The sequence below is a fragment of the Notothenia rossii genome (genome assembly GCF_949606895.1).
Source record: "Notothenia rossii genome assembly, chromosome: 1".
NCBI lineage: Eukaryota > Metazoa > Chordata > Actinopteri > Perciformes > Nototheniidae > Notothenia > Notothenia rossii.
In genome coordinates this window covers 86,403,196-86,423,095 of record NC_136912.1, presented here as the reverse complement: position 1 = coordinate 86,423,095, position 19,900 = coordinate 86,403,196, and the positions used below count along the sequence as shown (strand labels likewise).

The following is a 19,900-nucleotide window of genomic DNA, read 5'->3' as shown; positions in this document are numbered from 1 at the left end:
CCTGTCCTCACGTGCTTGGGCTCTTCCTTGAAGGTGGTGCCTACTAGCTGCCGGTTGGGAAGATTGTTGTTGTTTGTTGGGAATAAAGTACTTTAAAAGTACAAAAACTGGTCTTACAACATGGGAACCCGTGATGATGAATACGACTACTTGTTCAAAGGTAATTTCTTCTTTAATGGTGAATGAATGACAGCGTGTTACTCTTCTTTGTGAGTACGATGACAGCAGCACGAACTGAGGAAGTGATCTAAGCCAGTGCTAAAGTTAGCTTCACTAGTAACCAAGAGGCAATCGATTACATTAGTAACCCATGTAATCACAATGTTAAGTTAACCTATCGATGTGTAAAGCTAAAACGTCGTCTTTAATTGATGTAGACCGTTAACTCGAAAACCCATTAGAGAATCCGGTGATGGCAGCTAACGCCAGAGACCTAGCAAGCTAACGTTTAAGCAAGTAAGCTAATGTTAGCTCGATTGCTAACATGGTAACTTAGCGACGAGGACTCAGTAAAACCATCACATGATACGAAATTCAGTTTTAAAATAAGTGCAAGCTATTTTACAGACACCATATGTTGTCCAAGAAAGTAGCTTTATTTTTATAATTTTCCCACTTTACGAGCCATCTTGTGTTAAGGCTAAGACTACTTAGCTAACTAGCTAACATAGTCCAGCAACGTTGCTTGAAATACAGAATACCTTTATTCACCCCACAGAGGGGAAATGTATATTGTAACAGCTAAAGTAAATGGCCAAAGGCTCATTAAGAGGCATACATGAAATATTAATTAGAAATAATTGTAATTACAAGTTAGAAAAATACACATCCAGGTGGAAAACAAAAACTACCAGTAACAGCATTTTAAGAAATAATAATACTAGGTGTAACATTAGTAGTGTGATAGCAGTCATGTAACAGTAGTAACAGTGGAAGTATATATTGCACAGTTACTTACAGATGTATTACAGTCGTTGAATTGTATAACGAAGAGTCAGCAGCCAGCAATATAATAATGATGATGAAGAGGTGTGTATGTGTGTATGTATGTATATATATATATATATTGCACACAAGTGATATTGCACAACAGAGGTGTTATAGTCGTGTTGTTGTATTTGAGGTGATCTACCAGGGGCCATGATGGTTGTAAAGTCTGAACGCTTCCGCTTATAGGGAAATAAAGGAGGTGGATAGGAAGTGACATCCAAGGCCATTTATAATGGTCAACCATAATAATGGTCACAATAGGAAGGGAACTAAAAACTACTTTAATGTGACTTCTAAATGACTAAATATGCACTCTATGTGCAAAAAAGTATCCTAACCCCTAGCATGACCGTACCCAGGGCTGCTGTTTTAATGTTTTTGTGCATTGTGTTTCTAGTTGTTCTAATCGGAGACTCTGGAGTGGGGAAGAGTAACCTGCTGTCCCGTTTCACAAGAAATGAGTTCAACTTGGAGAGCAAGAGCACCATTGGGGTGGAGTTCGCCACCCGCAGCATCCAGGTGGACGGCAAGACGATAAAGGCTCAGATCTGGGACACAGCTGGACAGGAACGCTACAGAGCTATCACATCAGCGTGAGTACTTTCTCTGTGTACATTAAAGTCTATATGTGCGACTATTGCACTGGAATATAGATGGTATAGACATGGTAATAATCAGGTTTATTCTGTCACCAGATACTACCGGGGTGCAGTCGGAGCTCTCCTGGTTTATGACATCGCCAAGCACCTGACGTACGAGAACATTGAGCGCTGGCTGAAGGAGCTGAGGGACCACGCTGACAACAACATCGTCATCATGCAGGTTGGAAACAAGAGCGACCTCCGTCACCTCAGGGCCGTGCCCACTGATGAAGCTCGAGCCTTTGCAGGTAAATTGACTCTCATTGATTCTCGGCTCACCGATTACTTTTGGTTCAGGATGAAATTGTTTGGATTAGCGGTTCTGAGAAAATTGCAAGCAGCAATGCCATAGAGCAAGCATTTGGGTTTTGCACTAGTTTAATTTAAGTAGAATTCCATGGTGTTATTTTTTAAACAAATATTCAGGTTATTTGAAATGTATGCAGGTTATTATCCAAGCTTTCTGTACATTTGAATGTCTTTCAATGTGTTAAGAATATTTTCTCTCCTTTTCTGTTCAGAAAAGAACAGCATCTCATTTATTGAAACCTCCGCCTTGGACTCCACTAATGTAGAAGAAGCCTTTAAGAACATTCTCACAGGTAGGAAAGTCATTAAGGGTATAATATTACGACCAGCTCACTGTTAATATCCTGGTAGTGTTACGCAAACTTTTACTGAATGGTCAATGTTTTTCTCTCTCAGAAATCTACCGTATTGTATCTCAGAAGCAAATATCGGACAGATCTGGAAATGACGAATCTCCAGGAAACAATGTAGTGGACATAAGTCTCCCCCCAACCTCGGACGGGCAGAAGGGCAACAAACTCGCTTGCTGCCAAAGCCTGTGACACTCCTATTTTCTTTTCTTGTTCGACTTCCTGTCGGTCTTTCCTCTCTTCACTTCTGGTTTACTTCAGTTGTCATACTGCTGTCATCATGCTCCACCTTTGGGTTCAAAAGTCTGCGACACCAAGACTCTTGTATTTGACATTCCTTTTTGCTGATTTCGTTGTTTTTTCTTTGTTTGTTTTTCTTCCTCTGATCACACACGAATCTGTCTACAATAATTCACAGCCTCATGATATGGCCTGGAGAGGAGAGAGAGAGAGAGAGAGAGAGTAAAGCTCTTTTGGGGGGTGATCTTAAAGCTGTAGTAAACTACAATTTCTTTTTAACTAACTAGCCTTGATGGTCCCATTGACCCGTTCTTGTTGAAGGAATAGTGAGGGATCAGTAGCCCTCAGTGCTTCAAGTGGTTTCTACCTGCCTCCTTTTCTCAGCTTGCAATGATAGATTTGCTGTCATGATCCGCTTCAGTGGAATCCCAATTTCATGTCAGGTTGACCTGATTCTGCCTATCATGCAATACGGGTGTAGAGGAAGAGCTGGGAAGAAGCTGCCTCTGGAGTATTGATGTGTTTTCTGCTCTGTTTGGATTTTCTATTTGCATCTTTAATTTTAATGTTCCTCTTTCAGCACTGTGCCTACTGTGGCATGAAATTAACACGAGCCAGGGACCAGACTGGCTGTGACTGTCTGACTTAATATGGGCAAGTGTGAAACAAATGAAGGGTTTTTATTTCTGTGTGTGTGTTTCAATCTTAGTGCACAAAGATACCAAAGGAGTCTGATGCAATCGTTGTCAGTTTTGGGTTTTCTCATCTAAGCGTTTTCAAGGCTGCTGAGGTTGCATTTCATTGCTGTATTTGGCAAACCAATCCAGGCTATTTGCAAAACAATGTGTAATGCTATACAGCAAAAATAATGTTAACAATTGTGGTGTGTAATTTTATTATTTGTGTAATACTAGTATCAGCCTGGATAAACCTGTGTGTTCCTTTATTGAGTTTGTTGAGGTCGAACAATCTTTTTTTTTTTTTTTTTTTAAGGAATACTCCATCTTCAAAAGTATAATTTTGTATATCAAATACTTTCACATTTACAGTCCGACGCTTGCGCAGGTCTGCTACTAAGTGTATTAAATGATAAGGTTTGACTGAAAATGCATTTGTTGGCATGCGACAGATGACTAAAATATACAAATTGTAATTTTGGTGCTGAAAGAAAATCTCTTTTGCACTTATGTCAAAGCATTTCAGTGTAACAAAGTCCCATCAATTTTAAACATACACTTAAAATCTTTGTTGAGGAACATTTCCTGTTGGCTGTAAAAGAAACAATGTTGATTTAACTACATTTTTCTCTCATTTGTTAATCACCCTTTGCTTTCATTTGAAAGTGATACCTGTTAAAAGGAAATTGGTGAAATCTGAAAACATTTAAATGGGGAACTAACCAATTCGAAATGATATTCACGTAACACTCCAGCTCGTTGGAAAGTGAAAGTAAAAATCTGAAATGCAAATTGTTTCAAAGGTAACCTAACTACCATTTATTCCCTCAGATTGGAGAAATGCTTTTGTGTGTGATTGATTTGATTATGTCTTGCAATATTTCACAGTTCTTTCAAATATGTAAAGGGAGCAAACATTAACTTGTTATGCTACTTTTGAATAAACTGAAGTATAAATAAACCTTACCCACATGACTGTATAGGAAACAGACTTGTTTGGATACATTACTCACTCTGTGTACCCGTAACGTAATACTTTGTCCACTCCTGTTGTTGTGCAATGTAGGTGTTAACGGAAGGGTGGTTGTCCTGACGGAGGAAATGTTTGTACAATGAGGATACAGGCTCTAGCTGCATCTAGTCCATAGAACAGGCTTCCATTTTAATCCGCCCGTTCTTATACACAAGATGAAATCGTTTTCACTCAAGGTAGGCTCTCTAAAATGTTGGGTTTTGAGTTATTCTTCCTCATTCAAACAAGTTGACAATTTCAATATAGTACTACTTAATATAAAATAAATTGTATTTTAGAATGCTGTTAAAACTAAATAGATACATATATTTTTGCTTGTTCAGCCTAACTTGGAAAGCATTTTCTGAAAGTTATAGTAGAAAGGCTATTAAAATCTCCATTACTAAAAATCAACACAAAGTACTTCAAAACAGAACGTGTAGGCATTACAATGTAAATAAGCATAAAATAAAAGCCATGACTCAAAAGGATCATTCATTAAACAAGGTAGCAGGACATGGGCTAGTTGTTAAATTAAACAAAAAATAGAGTAGCCTAAAATAAAAGGATGACAAAAAACCTTTTCTAAAACAAAAATAAGTAGGCCTAGGCCTATGTGGCAAAACTCATTTTATTGGATAGCTACAAATTAATTTCTTAATATCCACCTTCTCCCGCTTATCCGTGGTCGGGTCGCGGAGGTAGCAGTTCCAGCAGAGAGCCCCAAACTTTATTTTCCCTGGCCACATCAACCAGCTCCGACTGGGGGATCCCAAGGCGCTCCCAGGCCAGCGAAGAGATATAATCCCTCCACCTGGTTCTAGGTCTACCCCTTGGTCTCTTCCCAGCTGGACGTGCCTGGAACACCTCCCTAGGGAGGCGCCCAGGTGGCATCCTAACTAGGTGCCCGAACCACCTCAACTGGCTCCTTTCGACGCAAAGGAGGAGCGGTTCAACTCCGAGTCCCTCCCGGATGACCGAACTTCTCACCTTATCCCTAAGGGAGACACCAGCCACCCTGCGGAGAAAACCCATCTCGGCCGCTTGTACCCGCGATCTCGTTCTTTCGGTCATGACCCATCCTTCAGGACCATAGGTGAGGGTAGGAACGAAAATGGCGCGGTAGACAGAGAGCTTTGCCTTCTAGCTCAGCTCCCTTTTCGTCACAACGGTGCGGTAAAACGACTGCAGTACCGCTCCGATTCTCTGACCCATCTCACGCTCCATTGTTCCCTCACTCGAGAACAATACCCCGAGATACTTGAACTCCTTCACTTGGGTTACTTCACTTGGGGTAAGGACTCATTCCCTACTTGGAGTGGACAGTCCATCGGTTTCCTGCTGAGAACCATGGCCTCAGATTTGGAGGTGCTGATCCTCATCCCAGCCGCTTCACACTCTGTTGCGAACCGATCCAGTGAGTGCTGAAGGTTGCAGACCGATGAAGCCATCAGAACCACATCATCTGCAAAAAGCAGTGGTGCAATCCTTAGTCCACCGAACTGCAGACCCCCTCCCCCCGACTACGCCTCGAAATCCGATCCATGTATATTACAAACAGGATTGGTGACAAAGCGCAGCCCTGGCGGAGGCCAACCCTCACCTGAAATGGGTCCGACTTACTGCCGAGGACCCGGACACAGCTCTCGCTTTGGGAGTACAGAGATTGGATGGCCCTGAGTAGAGACCCCCTCACCCCATACTCCCGCAGCACCTCCCACAGTGACTCCCTGGGAACCCGGTCATACGCCTTCTCTAAGTCTACAAAACACATGTAGACTGGATAAGCGTACTCCCAGGCCCCCTCCAGGATCCTTGCGAGAGTAAAAAGCTGATCCGTCGTTCCACGACCAGGACGGAATCCGCATTATTCCTCCTCAATCTGAGGTTCGACAATCGGCCTGACCCTCCTTTCGAGTACCTTAGAGTAAACTTTCCCGGGGAGGCTGAGTAGTGTGATGCCTCTGTAATTGGCACACACCCTCTGATCCCCCTTTTTAAAAAGGGGAACCACCACCACCCCGGTCTACCACTCCTTCGGTACTGTTTCCGACTTCCACGCAACGTTGATGAGACGTGTCAACCATGACAGTCCCTCAACACCCAGAGCCTTCAGCATTTCTGGGCGGATCTCATCCACCCCCGGGGCTTTGCCACTGTGAAGTTGTTTGACGACCTCAGTGACCTCCCCCCGGGAGATTGGTGTCGAACACCCGTCATACTCCAGCTCTGCCTCTAACATAGAGGGCGGAGTTGTCGGGTTCAGGAGTTCCTCAAAGTGCTCCTTCCAACGCCCTAACACTCCATCAGTTGAGGTCAACAACGTCCCATCCTTACTGTACACAGCTTGGATGGTTCCCTGCTTCCCCCTCCTGAGGTGTCGGACAGTTTTCCAGAACAACTTTGGTGCCGCCCGAAAGTCCTTTTCCATGTCTTCTCCCACACCCGCTGCTTTGCCTCGGCCACGGCTGAGGCTGCTGCCCTTCGGGCCTGTCGGTACCTTGCAACTGCCTCGGGAGTCCCCCGGGATAACAAATCCCAGAAGGCCTCCTTCTTCAGTCGGACGGCTTCCCTGACCACCGGTGTCCACCAGGAGGTTCGAGGGTTACCGCCCCTTGAGGCACCTAGGACCTTGAGACCACAGCTCCCCGCCGCGGCTTCGGCAATAGAGGCTTTGAACACCGACCACTCTGGTTCAATGTCCCCAACCTCCACAGGAATGCCCGAAAAGCTCCGCCGGAGGTGTGAGTTGAAGGCCTCCTGAACTTGGGCCTCCTCCAGACGTTCCCAGTTCACCCGAACTACACGTTTGGGCTTACCAGGTCTATCCAGAGGCTTCCCCCGCCACTCGACCCAACTCACCAGCAGATGGTGATCAGTTGACAACTCCGCCCCTCTCTTTACCCGAGTGTCCAAAACATACGGCCTCAGGTCCGATGATACGATAACGAAATCGATCATGGACCTTCTGCCTAGGGTGCTCTGGTACCACGTACACCTATGAGCATCCTTATGTTCGAACATGGTGTTTGTTATGGCCAATCCATGACTAGCACAGAAGTCCAGTAACAAACCACCACTCCGGTTCAGATCAGGGGGGCCGTTCCTCCCAATCACTCCCCTCCAAGTGTCTCCATCATTGCCCACATGTGCGTTGAAGTCTCCCAGCAAGATTAAAGAGTCCCCTTCAGGAGCCCCATACAGGACTCTTTCCAGGGTCTCCAAGAAGGCCGTATACTCTGAACTGCTGTTGGGTGCATAAGCACACACAACAGTCAGTTTTCCCCCCCATAACCCGCAGGCGTAGGGAGGCAACCCTCTCGTCCACTGGGGTAGACTCCAACAACGAAGCACCCAACCGGGGACTTGTGAGTCAATTAATTTCTTAATATAATCCTGAAAAGTTTAAACTATGGACAATTTGGCTTTTTTTATTTGAAATGTTTCGTATGAAAATAATAGTATATTCTTGGCTTCCAGTTTTGTAAAAATGAATCAGTTGAGTGTCAAATAATCCCCATTCTCACCCAATTTGTTTAATGTTTCCTGCTTAGCTTAAAAAAAAGCATTTTAAAAAGTGATTGATTTGACGAATTTCTTGTTTGGCTTATGCCTTTTAATACTAAATTCAATGTATTGAATATTTCCTGTTCCTTTGTACTGTCAGTTCTGTTTATTTCTTCTGCACGCATGAGATGTTTTCTGTGAGCGCCCCTCCCTTTGTCAAGCTGTTGTTATTCGCACATGATCTGGTTGTGTTTTGCTCTCGTCTGGCGCATCACAGGCGGGGCCCGCTGATGATGAGGGGAATATTTAAAGCTCCGTGAAAGCGGAAGCCTGGCCTGCTGTTTGTTATCAGCTGAGGACGGCTGCTAGCTAGCACAACGCTGAATATAGCATAGCATATAGCATTAGCTAGCGTTCTCATCTGTTGTTTCACACAAAACTAAATAATGAAACAAGAAGGAAACACGAGGATATTATGGCGGTAATACCTGCCGTAGGAAGACATTTGTAAGAAGAAGACACAGAGTGAGTAGACATGTAAAGCTTTTATTTGTACACCAGACTGACGGCTAGTAGGTAAGCTATTGACAGCTGGCAGCTAGCTAACAACACAGCTGTAACGCACACCAATGGTTAACGGTTTGCAGGGTAAATGGATATTGAAATTGTTTCAAGAACTTGGACAATTGGTGCTTATGTGTTAAATATGTCACTGCAAAATAGCTATACACAGCTAATGTATGCCGCCACGTCAATATATTATTGTATTGACTTGATGTTAATGGTAATGGTTGCTTGATCTCATCACTTGATCGCTTTATATCGTTTGAACCACTGTTTTACAACTGTTTACCCCTTTTTACATACCTATAATTAGAATTATTATATTGCATTTAAGCTAACCAGGGTATACAATAAAATGTGTTTTCACAGGGTGGTTATTTTCTTATATTTTGAGACATTTACACAAACACAAGGCAAGGTAGGTTTATTGTCAAAGCACCACTTAACAGCAGGCATTTCAAAGTGCTTTACAAAAATGACAAGCATTAAAGAAACACATTATACAATTCCCTTTTTAAAAGCAGCAAAGAGAATACAATAAACAAACTAATATATAATAATACAGGTATAAAATACAAGAGCAAGTTACAGTGCAGTGTAAGATATAAATAGATTAATAAAAAGCAGTGGCAAACAGAAAAGTGTTCAGGATTTAAAAAACAAACACATTCATATAGTTATCTTTCACCCTTGGGTTTTATTTAGTTTTTTGGGGTAAACATTTAATTTGTGTTCAAATGTTGCCCTTTTGCACCAGATTCTTTTTCTGACAACACAGGCATTCATTTACTACATTTCCATTTTATTACTTGATTTTATTTCTGTAAGGTTATCCCTTATTTTAACTTTTTTATTCTATGACTCGTTTCATTTTCATCATCTTATTTTTCATACAATTAACATTGTGTGAGGGAGCCTGGGTGGTAGCTAGTTGTGATACAGTGACAACTACTTCAATTATAATAATAATAGTATCATGGCAGAATATCGTTTCTGCACTACTTTATTAATGAATGGCCACGACTAATTTAAAATGTACGTCTTGTAACAGTCAACTTCAAATGTGTGATTGAAGGGTTTGGCTTCCAATTAACATGATTAATTATTTGTCTTAATTGAAAATATATTGTTCTGTTTTAACCCTGTTTTTACATAAAGTACATCACTTCCAAACCTTAAAATATATGTTGTTGTTGTCTTTTGGGGGTCACCTATCTGTTTTTCTGGGTCACGGATTGTTCCTTTAATCGTTCCCCCCATGCTGTATCAGTATGCATACTGACGCATAACGCAAAGCACTAATACTGAAATTGTTGCCAGTGCTTTGTAAAGAGGAGCATTGGCATTCTAGTTTCAACAAACATCTGTTTCCTGGCTGTTTAAATGTTGGAATTAACTATCCAAGTGTGAGCCAAATAATATATTTGCATACAGCAAATGCAACATATACAGTTTAAGGGGCTGAATATTACACACACACACACACACACACACACACACACACACACACACACACACACACACACACACACACACACACACACACACACACACTTCTAGTTGATTGTAACATTTTAAGTATTAATGATAAGGGGTTAGGCTCGATTTTTTTCCATAAACATGTATAATACTTATTGCAGGTGTTTTTTTTTGTGGATTTAATTAGATCAGTGTTAAGCTTAAATGATTGTAGAGTGCAAGTTGTTGTATTTCTTATTTATAAGAAGATAGAATAAAGACAAAATCCCCAAAAATAATTTCTGCACCATCTGGTGTGTTAAACCTCTAGTTTAAGAACATCACAACACCGGTTCTGAGTACATAGGATTATATATGTATGATGTGTGTTTGGGTTTAATGCTATGGTTTAATAGAGATGTGTGTACAGCATTCGAGGAACAACAGTGACCCAGTATCACCCAAATAGTCTGATATGAAGGATCAACATGTGTCCACTTTCTTGTGTCTTATATAAGATGGGGGTGTGTGTGCTCAAACTGTTATATGTAGTTGAGCTCAACTCATAATGAAACATCTCAAAAGTGCAAAATCAACATACGTGTCAGACATAACTTTCGGTTTGACAATTCATTTGTTTTTGCTTATTAGAATAAACTGTTTAATGTAATATATTATAACTATATACAATTTTGCTCCAACATGAAACATTTCACACTGAAATATTCATTTATTACTGGCCTGTTACTGTACAGGATGATGATCAGCAGGACGAATGTACTGTAGGAAATGCAGCAGTCTGGCTCCTATCTTTGGTGAGGGGTTATCTGAGGGGAGGCAGCTGTTTATCAGTCTGCTGCACATGACACTCACTGTCTCTGACCAACACACTTGCTTTATAAAAGATTACCAGCTGCTTTGGGCAAACCTCCAAAACTGATAGCTTTCTTGTAAATTACACAATTTCGTCTTGGATGACCTTATTTATCTTTACATGGCAGGAAGTTATTAAAGTACGGGAGAAAACCTGGGGAAAACACCTTATTAATGTAATAGTAAATGACACAGCACAGTAGGTAATAGAAATGGCCTTATACAAAACCATAATAAAGTATGTCTAATATATAAAAATGATAAACAAATACAACATATTAAATGTCTTATAACATCCTAGTGTTGTAAAAATGTCATACAAATAATTATAATAAAGTAATAGTATACTGTTATAGAAAAGCGTCTTTGAAAATGGCTTAGTATAGAATATTATAAAAAGAACACAAAAGCCATAGTATACTGTGTTATGTCATATAAAAAAGACATTACAAAATTAAAAGTCATGGTTAAATATCATAGTTTTTGTAGTTTGCCATAAAAGTCAAAGTTTATCATGTCATTAAAAATTATTTATATCATAAAAAATATAGAAATGTCATTAAATACAAATGTTATCAAAAAGTCAGAGTGGACTGGTTCCCCCGAGCTAAAAATACTACATAGTTATGATGTAGTAACTAAATGTATGAAATAAATGTATAAAAATAAGTACAACATACAAATTGAAATTTAAAATAGCATAAAAGGACATTTCCTAAGTCCATTTAAATTCAAACCTTCTTCTCAATCGGTGTCTTTTTCTCAATTTGTAGAAACGAACCCTTCCCAGCCTGTGGAGAGCAGGGTTTGTGCTTCCTGATCCCCAAACCAGCCTTCTCCTCTGATCCTCGACACCCTCACCTCAGACCCTGCGGCCTGTGTCTGGCTGCTGTAACCATGACGACAGGCGGGTGTTGCCACCTGCCTGGCTCTCTGTGTGACTGTTCGAGCAGCACCGGCCTGTGTAAGAGCGTGAATGAAGGAGGGGGAGATGCGTGCCAGGCGCTCTACGTCACCCAGGTCACAGCCATGGATGGGCGGCTGCTGTCCTCTGTGCTCAAACCCATGAGCGCTCAAAGGTGAGACACACAAACACTCATGTTATCAGGAAAGAAGTGCTGCGTCGGTGTGTTTACATGCACAGATATCTGCAGGACAAGACAAACGCATCACAGAGGTGCAACTGTCACCGTATTCATTGTACAGAGCTTTCTCCACAGCAGACATCGTCATTGTAGGGAAAGAACAGATGCTACAAACACCATTAGTTAGCTCTGTTCTTTCTAAGTGCTCCATTAGTGTTATAACTCTTGAAGTGTGCCAGCATGCGCAGTACAAGGGCTGTGGTTGAGTATTAAAATGAATTCCTATGTCTTTTCTTAACCACTTCTCCTTGGCAAACCACATAATGTTAGGAAATATGTGATGGAGAGTTCTTCAGGGCTCAGGAAAAGACAATCATGGAAGAAACAAGGAATTGTGTTTTGTATGTTCCTTTTTAAAGTAAGGATGGTGCAGTGTACCCTGTGCTAAAGGGGATAGGAAAGGACATACTGAATCACCTTTGCTTAGCATTTTGAGAAGCAGCTCTTATCGTGGGTCATTTCAATCAGTTAGGAACCTTCCTAAACAAAAAAGACTATTTAACAGACCTTGAAAATAATGGAATCATCTGATTGGAGTCATAAATATACCTGTGTTTCAGGTCCCTGGTGTCACACTTATGGCGCATTCACACTACAGCGCGGAGCTCGCTTTAAAGGCCCAGATACACCGGCCCGAAATCGGTAGTAAATGGGAGTCTGGCCGAACATGAGCGTGGGCACGCCCTATTCGGAGTGGTGTGCGCCGCACCGTCGGGTCTTTTCTGCAGACCTGACGCCTTTTCTTGCCGATTAAACATGTTGAATCGGCGTCGGGAACACCACCGGAAGTCGGACAAGGGATAACACTGATTGGCTGTTCAGCTAGCGAATCAGTGCATGAGAAGCGTTAACGGAAGTGAGGGAGGTAAACAAATGATTTAAAATGGAAGATGGAACACACACGGACGGCTATTTCACCTCATCGGTTTATAGAGCTCCTGTTCGTTCATGTTTTCAATGGAGGAGAGCGAAAATGGAAAGAAAAACGCTATTTGTTGTTTGTTTATATCACGGAGTCTGTTCTTCTTCTCTTTCTTCCGGTTGTTCTGGTTGTTGCCTCTTTTGAATGATGAATACACACTACCGCCGCCTGCTGGTAAGGAGAGTTATTGCCACTCACGCATGCGCAGTTCATACGTGCTCGGCTCGGATTTGCGGTGTGTTCCAGTGCGCGAAGTCGGCAAATACGCAGGAGAGTCCGGCGACGCAACAGTCTGTGTCGGCGTCGGCGACTTCTCAGGTGACCGGCCGGTGTATCTGGGCCTTAAGCGTGCCGAGCCGTGCAGGGCCTGTTTTTGGTTGCGCTTACACTTGGCCTAGTTCCGGCCCGGGGCTACTTTTTCACCTTTTTTCTGGCCCGACTAAATCGTGGTTCTATCGAGGCCAACAACCAGGCTGAGTCGGGATGAGTTTGCTAAACTAGAGAGAGAATCGCTGTCAAGGGGGGCTACAACTACAACAAGATGAACATATTTGACCGTGATTTAATTGTAATACACGTTTCAAAATAATGCCGAAGTAACAACATACTGATACCGGTTAGTAACAACCATGAATTAATGCTTTGACAAGTCTGCAGACAGACGGCAGGCGAAAAACCTTTTAAAATGCGTGTTTTCTAAATGGAGATTGGCTAAGCTAACGTTATATATGCTCCGACCGTCCACACTCACAACAACGGCCTATACAGACATAAATTAACCGGCGACTGTATTCGCCATGACACAGGCAGTCTGTGGTTTGTACTTGTTTAACTTTTGTCTAGTTTCTGAACAGATATGAAGAGCTGTGAGCTCTGAGTGCTAAGAGCTAACGGCTGTGTTGTTTTTCTGGGGCGCTCATTGACGATGATGTCACGGCTCCACCTACACTGCGTTACTATAGATACTACCCCAGTTCCTAAACTATAATGTGAGCGCAGCATTAAAGTGAGCCGGGCCTAATAAGGCCTAACCAAACCGAGCGAGGCTGAGCGAGGCCTGCAGTGTAAATGCGCCATTATAGTATTCTCACTGCATTTGGCTAAAAGTTCATTTTTGTATGTATTGTCTTTAGTCTCAGTGATGGTCCTATCTGCCGTATTTGCCACGAAGGAGCGTGCGGTGAGACTCTGCTGTCTCCGTGCGACTGCACAGGCACTCTGGGCACGGTGCACAAGAGCTGCCTGGAGAAGTGGCTCTCATCGTCCAACACCAGCTACTGCGAGCTCTGCCACACGGAGTTCACCATCGAGCGCCGACCCAGGCCTCTCACAGAGGTAACAAAGGTCAATGCTCTTTGCCTCGTCTGCATCAATCTTTCTTCTTTTCTTTCTTCTACGTGCTGAAGGAGACGTTGCTGTTTCTCTCATCTTTTGGCTTGCTTGCTTGTTATAAAAGTGTTATTATAGTGTTATTCTTTCATTCATGATTGACTTCTGCCCATCTATCCATCTCTCCCTCACCTCCCCTCTCTTTCTCTCTTATCTATTGTTTCCCTCTTCTCTATTTTTCTTTCCACTTCCTATTCCACAGTGGCTGCGAGACCCCGGCCCCCGTAATGAGAAGAGGACGCTGTTCTGTGACATGGTGTGCTTCCTGTTTATCACGCCCCTAGCAGCCATTTCAGGCTGGCTGTGTCTGAGGGGCGCTCAGGACCATCTCCAGCTGGGGAGCTGGCTGCAGTCCGTCGGCCTCATAGCCCTCACCATCGCACTCTTTACCATATATGTGCTGTGGACCCTGGTAAGAAATTCATTCACATGCAGATCAGATCTTAAATTTAATATTAAGGACCTATTATTACAATGAATAATGCTAATATCAAGCTCAAACTGAAAATTGACCTTCTGTTGCCGTCTTTTCTGACTTCATAGGTGTCTTTCCGCTACCACTGTCAGCTTTACTCTGAGTGGAGAAGAACCAATCAGAAAGTTTGTCTTCTCCTTCCTGAGGCCAAGGGGTCAAACTCTTCCCAGCATTCCCTGCTCTCTACCAAACTGATGAAGAAGTCTGCCAATGACAGTATAGTATGAGACCAAGTGGAGACGGTTGATGATGAAGGTGTCTTTAATGTGCGGGGGCTGATTGTCGCCTGCCAGTTGGCCTTTAAAGAAGCACTTTTTGTGCTTTTCTTGTTGGTTTTTACAAATGCCCCATCAGTACTTATTTCACATCCCTTTTTTAAACGACATCTGTCCTCCTGTGGGTGCAGAAATGAACACATTTGAATGGAGTCTGGGTGTAGACCCGGCTTATGCAAAGGCTCTGAGAAACGGAGCAGCACATGGGGAAGTGCAGAGACTTTAACAGAGACATGGGAACATGATGATAACATGAATAACAGTGACAGCAGAAATCGAAATGACCAAACTAACTTGTTGAGTGGACTTTGAGATGTTTTAGTTATCCTTCTGCCTGGTTTTTAATAACCCGTCCTTCGTCTACAGATTACTGTGGAGTAAAGCAGCGCCTATGATTGTGGTGATGCAATGACTAAGTGAGATTAGATGTAAATCCTGGGCATGCCCTTACCTTTAAAGGCCTTGCATTCTCTGCACAACGTTGCGCATTGATGACCTCATTCAAACCACCTAATGTGTGATCCCATTGTACTCTTAGTGTATTCATTAATTCACAATCCAGATGCCAGTATGCTGTGTGACATGAGCATTTTAGCACAAACCTATCAACGTTTTTTTATTTGATTTTTATCTTAAGTTTATTTTTTTACATCTGAACTAAGAATGCGTTACAGTACAACATTAGTAAAGCCAGAGATTGTGCAATAAAACACTGTGGACATCGAGGTCTTCAAAGCACATGAAGAGGCCTCGCCCAACATGCACAGTTACGGCTCCTACACACGGCGGCGTGCGTTGTCGCTTGCCGGCGGGGGGGGGCTGAAACTCGACCAACAACCAATCACATGAATCTCCCGCCCCAGACACACAAGCACGCCGTTTGATTGGCAAGAACTTGCACTGGCATATGATTCGATTGGCTGACGCCTCCGTTGAGGCGGCAAAAGTAGAACATTGCTCTACTTTTGCCGCGAGCACCGCGAGAGAAGCTACGCTTTGCTCCCACAATGCAGTTCGGCGAATCGTGACGTCACCCCATTCAAAGTGAATGGGCAGAAGCGTTGAAGCGGCAACGCACGCCGCCGTGTGCCCGTTATGCATGCGAGCACTGTTTCTTTGTGTTTCAAAAACATTTATTGAACTACTCCTACTGGGGTAGGATCAACAGTGTCCTCATAGAGGTTCTTGTTCCATCAGCACTTAGCACGTAGATCAATTTAAAATCTCTGTCAAAATAGCTCTGAGAGGAACATTTCCAAATGTTCTTTGGGGACTGACACAGATCACTATAATTGTAACTGCCTGTTTAAGTACCTAATTATAGCTTTTCTGTTGTGTTTTAAATATTCCCAAACAATACACACTGCAGTATGCATGTAGTTTCCATTATCAAAGCAAGAATCAGGAAAACATAAAGGCCCTACGCTCTTATCACGGAAGTCAAACATCACCATCAACGTGTTTTCAGTGCTTGTGTTTAGTGCTTCTGCTAGTCTGACATTAACTCTACCCCCACGATGACTTTGGTGATGGGTACATTATGCAAGCACCACTAAAGATGAATCCCACTCTAGCTTGTTATCACTTTTCTTTAGAGGAACTCATCAGATGTGCTTTTTAAAATCCATTTGATGGATGTAAACATTTGTAGGGGTGCAAACTTGCCCTCATCTTGTTTTCATGTTACTGACCGGACGCATGTGGGTCTGCATTGGTTGTTTGGAGATTTGTGAACATGTCTTTTTCTCTTGTGTATATAGTTATGTGCCGTTTGTAATCAGGTCGCTTATAGCGACTTTCTATCAGCTATTGACAAAGCAAACCACAGTGTCTGCCTGGTTTCCAGATGTCATGGTCCTAACATCATCCAGTTTTTCAAATATTTCGTCCCACATACTTCAGGTTATGGAAAGAGGGTTACAGTTGTTCACACTTTTGTTGCTTAAAAGGGAGATAAGATGAATGATAAAACCTCGTCGTATGAAGGAATATGTAATTGTTAAGGCCAACAAAACACACTGCTTTTAGAAATGCAACACTTTTGGGGGGGGCGGAGTTTGATGCATTAGAAGTCTACCGTTCAGTATTATTCTGCAGTATTTACTATTTTATATATTTGTAAGTCTGTGGAATTCAATAAAGAAATGACATCAGCATTTAGGAAAGCCTAAAAAGAGTCTAAAGCTCGACTGCTTTATTAATATTCATGCTGCGACTGAACTCAAGATTACAATTATTGGCTTTTGATTTGTTTGTTATTCTCTATTCAACCGAATGACATTTGTATTATTATCAATTACTTTTGATCATCATATGTGTTTATGGTAGTTAACAAACGTGTCATGATTCGTTGGTCCTATGTGCTTCTCCTTAGAGATTGAAAGTAAATATGCATTTCGTAACACATTGTAGTGCAGTGGTGTGCAGAGGCCGAAATTCTTTTTTTTATTCACAATTGTGGTATTGAACATTTTAAAATACATATGTTTTTACTTTATAACAATCAGGCCTAACCAAACAATATTTGTACTTACTTCCAGCAGATTCTAGCTGTCAGTAAGCATCAATACAAACTACATATTTCTTCATGTGAGTTTTCATGCTGCAGAAACCACGTAAACTTGTACCAAATGACGAGTGGCTCTTAATAACAACACATTTCATGAGAACAGGAAGCATCCCAGCAGCGTGTTCAGTGGGACATTGACATCCCAGTGTCGTGTTGAACAACCATCGATGTATCTGTTTGTCACTAAAGTCCCTAGTGGGTGTAAAGGGTCCTCGCCTGGTCCGTGTGTGTACAACAACATGACACTGTGGTACTTCAGCTCCTGGTGGATTGGCCCAGTTAATATTTGTTTGTGTGTTGAACTGATCTCAGAACAAAGGATTACATCCTGCTGTGCTGCGATGCCCCCGGGGGGATCACAAGCTTATGAGTCATCTGATCATCCCTGTGTTTACTGTTGTGATGAAGAGGAATTACTCTTAAGTGTTAAGATCTGATGTGAAGCAATTTAAAGATCTGAGGTGCAGTTATTCAACAAACAGCTGAATCTGCGGGTCAATGCATCTGAGCGCTATGATAGTTATGGGATGTTTTTGTGCAAGTTTGCCTACAAAGTATGCAACACTTCTCTGACACCCTGCAGATCCTCAAATCTCCAAAGATGTTTTGTATTTAACACTTAAACCATAATAACAATCCAAAAAGGGATTTTAAATAAGTGTTTTCTTTTGATGTTTATTTCGAAAAGGAACATGTAAATGTTACTTCTGTTGTGTTATCGTGTCTAACATGTTTGTCTTTCTACATGTATTTTCTGGAGGGTGGTTATGTTAATGTGTATCATTTGTAATTTAATGTTGCAATTCTTCAGTATAGTGTGCTGTGGAAAAAAAGTAAGATGTCTTCACCAAAATACTGCCAATAATCAGCCAAGAATTGTTTGCAAAGCAAATAAAACATGATGATAAATGACGGGTGAACTGGTGATTTGTTTTTTTGGTGTAGGAAGCTTTTTAAATTATGATCATGGTCTGATTTCTGCGAATGGAAACCAGAGGTGGGAGTAAGTCCTACATGTGCAAGTCATGAGCAAGTCTCAAGTCTTGACCTACAAGTATCAAGCAAGTCCCAAGTCACTGTGGTGAGAGTCAAGCAAGTCAAGTCATTGCTCAGGTCAAGCAAGTCAAGTCAAGTCATACGAAATTCTGATGAATAAGCCCAGTTTCCGCATTTAAATCAGTTAAAAGACAGTGGTTATGAAAATGGATTCAACCCATACTATGATCTTCATTACATACAGTTAATCATTTGAAATCTAATTTAGACCGATGACAATCATATTAGATTCATATTAACCCCACAACTGTAGACAATATAGCTAGGACTCAAAAAGTATTTTCAAAAAGGCAGAATTCCAGGTAAGAAAATCATATGGCATTTGCCATTACACATATTTAATTAAAATTTCTGTTAACACTAGAACCGCCAACAGCGTCAGCACCTACATAGATATCATTTTCAAAACATTTAATTTGTTCCTCTTCATAATTTCCTTATAAACTAAAGAGGACGATTTAAAACTCACTTCATTGGGTTATTTTAGAAATGGCTTCAGTTTATCATCATAACAGATCAAAAAGTTCAGATTCATTTTACAATAAATCAAGGAATGATGCACTTCTACAAACAAAAACAACATAATTAAAATATTTAAACAAACTACTAAAAGTAGATGAACTACATTATTCAAAAGTTTCCAGTAACTTCTGATAATAACACAGGGGAAATAAACGAGGCATCTCTTTTCCTCTCCCTCTCCCTCTCTCTCTCTCTCTCTCTCTCTCTCCTGACAGCCCGTCGGTATCAGGGTTAGTCCAAAATGAATCCCTTGGCAGTTCTAGTGTTCATTTACCCCGTTTTGTCTTCTCTTTGCTTAATCGATTTGAAACCAAGTCTAACGTAGCTTAAACTTAACGTTAGCTTTCTAGCTAACACAGTCACGTAGCCTACCTTTCTCTGTGGGTTTTTTTTTGTAGTGACGAATGAAGTTGGATGTTGTGGTGGTCCTGTCACTGATCTTTATGCTGCAGACCCTGCATACCGCTGTTCTCTTCTAATTAACGTCATCGACAAAATAATCCTTGAATCCAAATTTAACTATTTTTGGAGTAAAACTAGCCGCTGCCATGTTAACTGACACTCCTGCCGTCTAGTGGGTTGCCAGGTGCGCGCATGGCGTTATAATCACGTTTTTCGAAAAAAACTAAACGTAATATCCCACTACAAAAACAAACGCAAATATTTAATTTTAAACAGTCAAGTCCTTTCAAGTCATCTGTCACAAGCTTAAGTCAAGTCTCAAGTCATGAATACCAAGTCAAAGTCAAGTCAAGTCTTTTATCAATGTTTGTCAAGCAAGTCTTAAGTCAAAAAATATGCGACTCGAGTCAAGTCATGTGATTCGAGTCCCCACCTCTGATGGAAACACATGTATGTTGTCGGGCGTCAACATTACAATACAGAACAATGATATGGCTGTTTACAGATCGTCCAGAGAGGATGAG

The 19,900-nt window shown here is 41.7% G+C and overlaps 2 protein-coding genes across 3 annotated transcripts; both read left to right on the top strand.

Annotated features, from left to right (window-relative positions):
* Positions 1 to 4,194, top strand: LOC307038177 (ras-related protein Rab-11B-like). The gene is made up of 5 exons (XM_079679493.1): positions 1 to 160; positions 1,388 to 1,583; positions 1,686 to 1,879; positions 2,153 to 2,233; positions 2,337 to 4,194. The coding sequence occupies exons 1-5, from the start codon at positions 121 to 123 to the stop codon at positions 2,480 to 2,482; spliced, it is 657 nt and encodes a 218-aa protein (XP_079535619.1). The 5' UTR covers positions 1 to 120; the 3' UTR covers positions 2,483 to 4,194.
* A 3,855-nt stretch (positions 4,195 to 8,049) lies between these two features.
* marchf2 (membrane-associated ring finger (C3HC4) 2) lies at positions 8,050 to 18,308 on the top strand. 2 transcript variants are annotated; one of them, XM_079676090.1, is made up of 5 exons: positions 8,050 to 8,251; positions 11,395 to 11,700; positions 13,822 to 14,023; positions 14,280 to 14,489; positions 14,621 to 18,308. In XM_079676090.1, the coding sequence occupies exons 2-5, from the start codon at positions 11,519 to 11,521 to the stop codon at positions 14,777 to 14,779; spliced, it is 753 nt and encodes a 250-aa protein (XP_079532216.1). In that variant the 5' UTR covers positions 8,050 to 8,251; positions 11,395 to 11,518; the 3' UTR covers positions 14,780 to 18,308. The 2 variants fall into 2 exon arrangements, with proteins under 2 accessions (XP_079532216.1, XP_079532217.1); XM_079676091.1 differs by lacking the exon at positions 8,050 to 8,251 and adding an exon at positions 8,275 to 10,563.
* The last annotated feature ends 1,592 nt before the right edge of the window (positions 18,309 to 19,900 follow it).

Bases quoted from the DNA above. Each gene is read 5' to 3' on its own strand.
- LOC307038177 (XM_079679493.1), top strand. From the start codon at position 121: ATGGGAACCCGTGATGATGAATACGACTACTTGTTCAAAG. The intron at 161-1,387 runs GTAATTTCTTCT...TTGTGTTTCTAG, and splicing joins ATACGACTACTTGTTCAAAG to TTGTTCTAATCGGAGACTCT. The intron at 2,234-2,336 runs GTAGGAAAGTCA...TTTCTCTCTCAG, and splicing joins CTTTAAGAACATTCTCACAG to AAATCTACCGTATTGTATCT.
- marchf2 (XM_079676090.1), top strand. From the start codon at position 11,519: ATGACGACAGGCGGGTGTTGCCACCTGCCTGGCTCTCTGTGTGACTGT. The intron at 14,024-14,279 runs GTAACAAAGGTC...CCTATTCCACAG, and splicing joins GACCCAGGCCTCTCACAGAG to TGGCTGCGAGACCCCGGCCC. The intron at 14,490-14,620 runs GTAAGAAATTCA...CTGACTTCATAG, and splicing joins TATATGTGCTGTGGACCCTG to GTGTCTTTCCGCTACCACTG.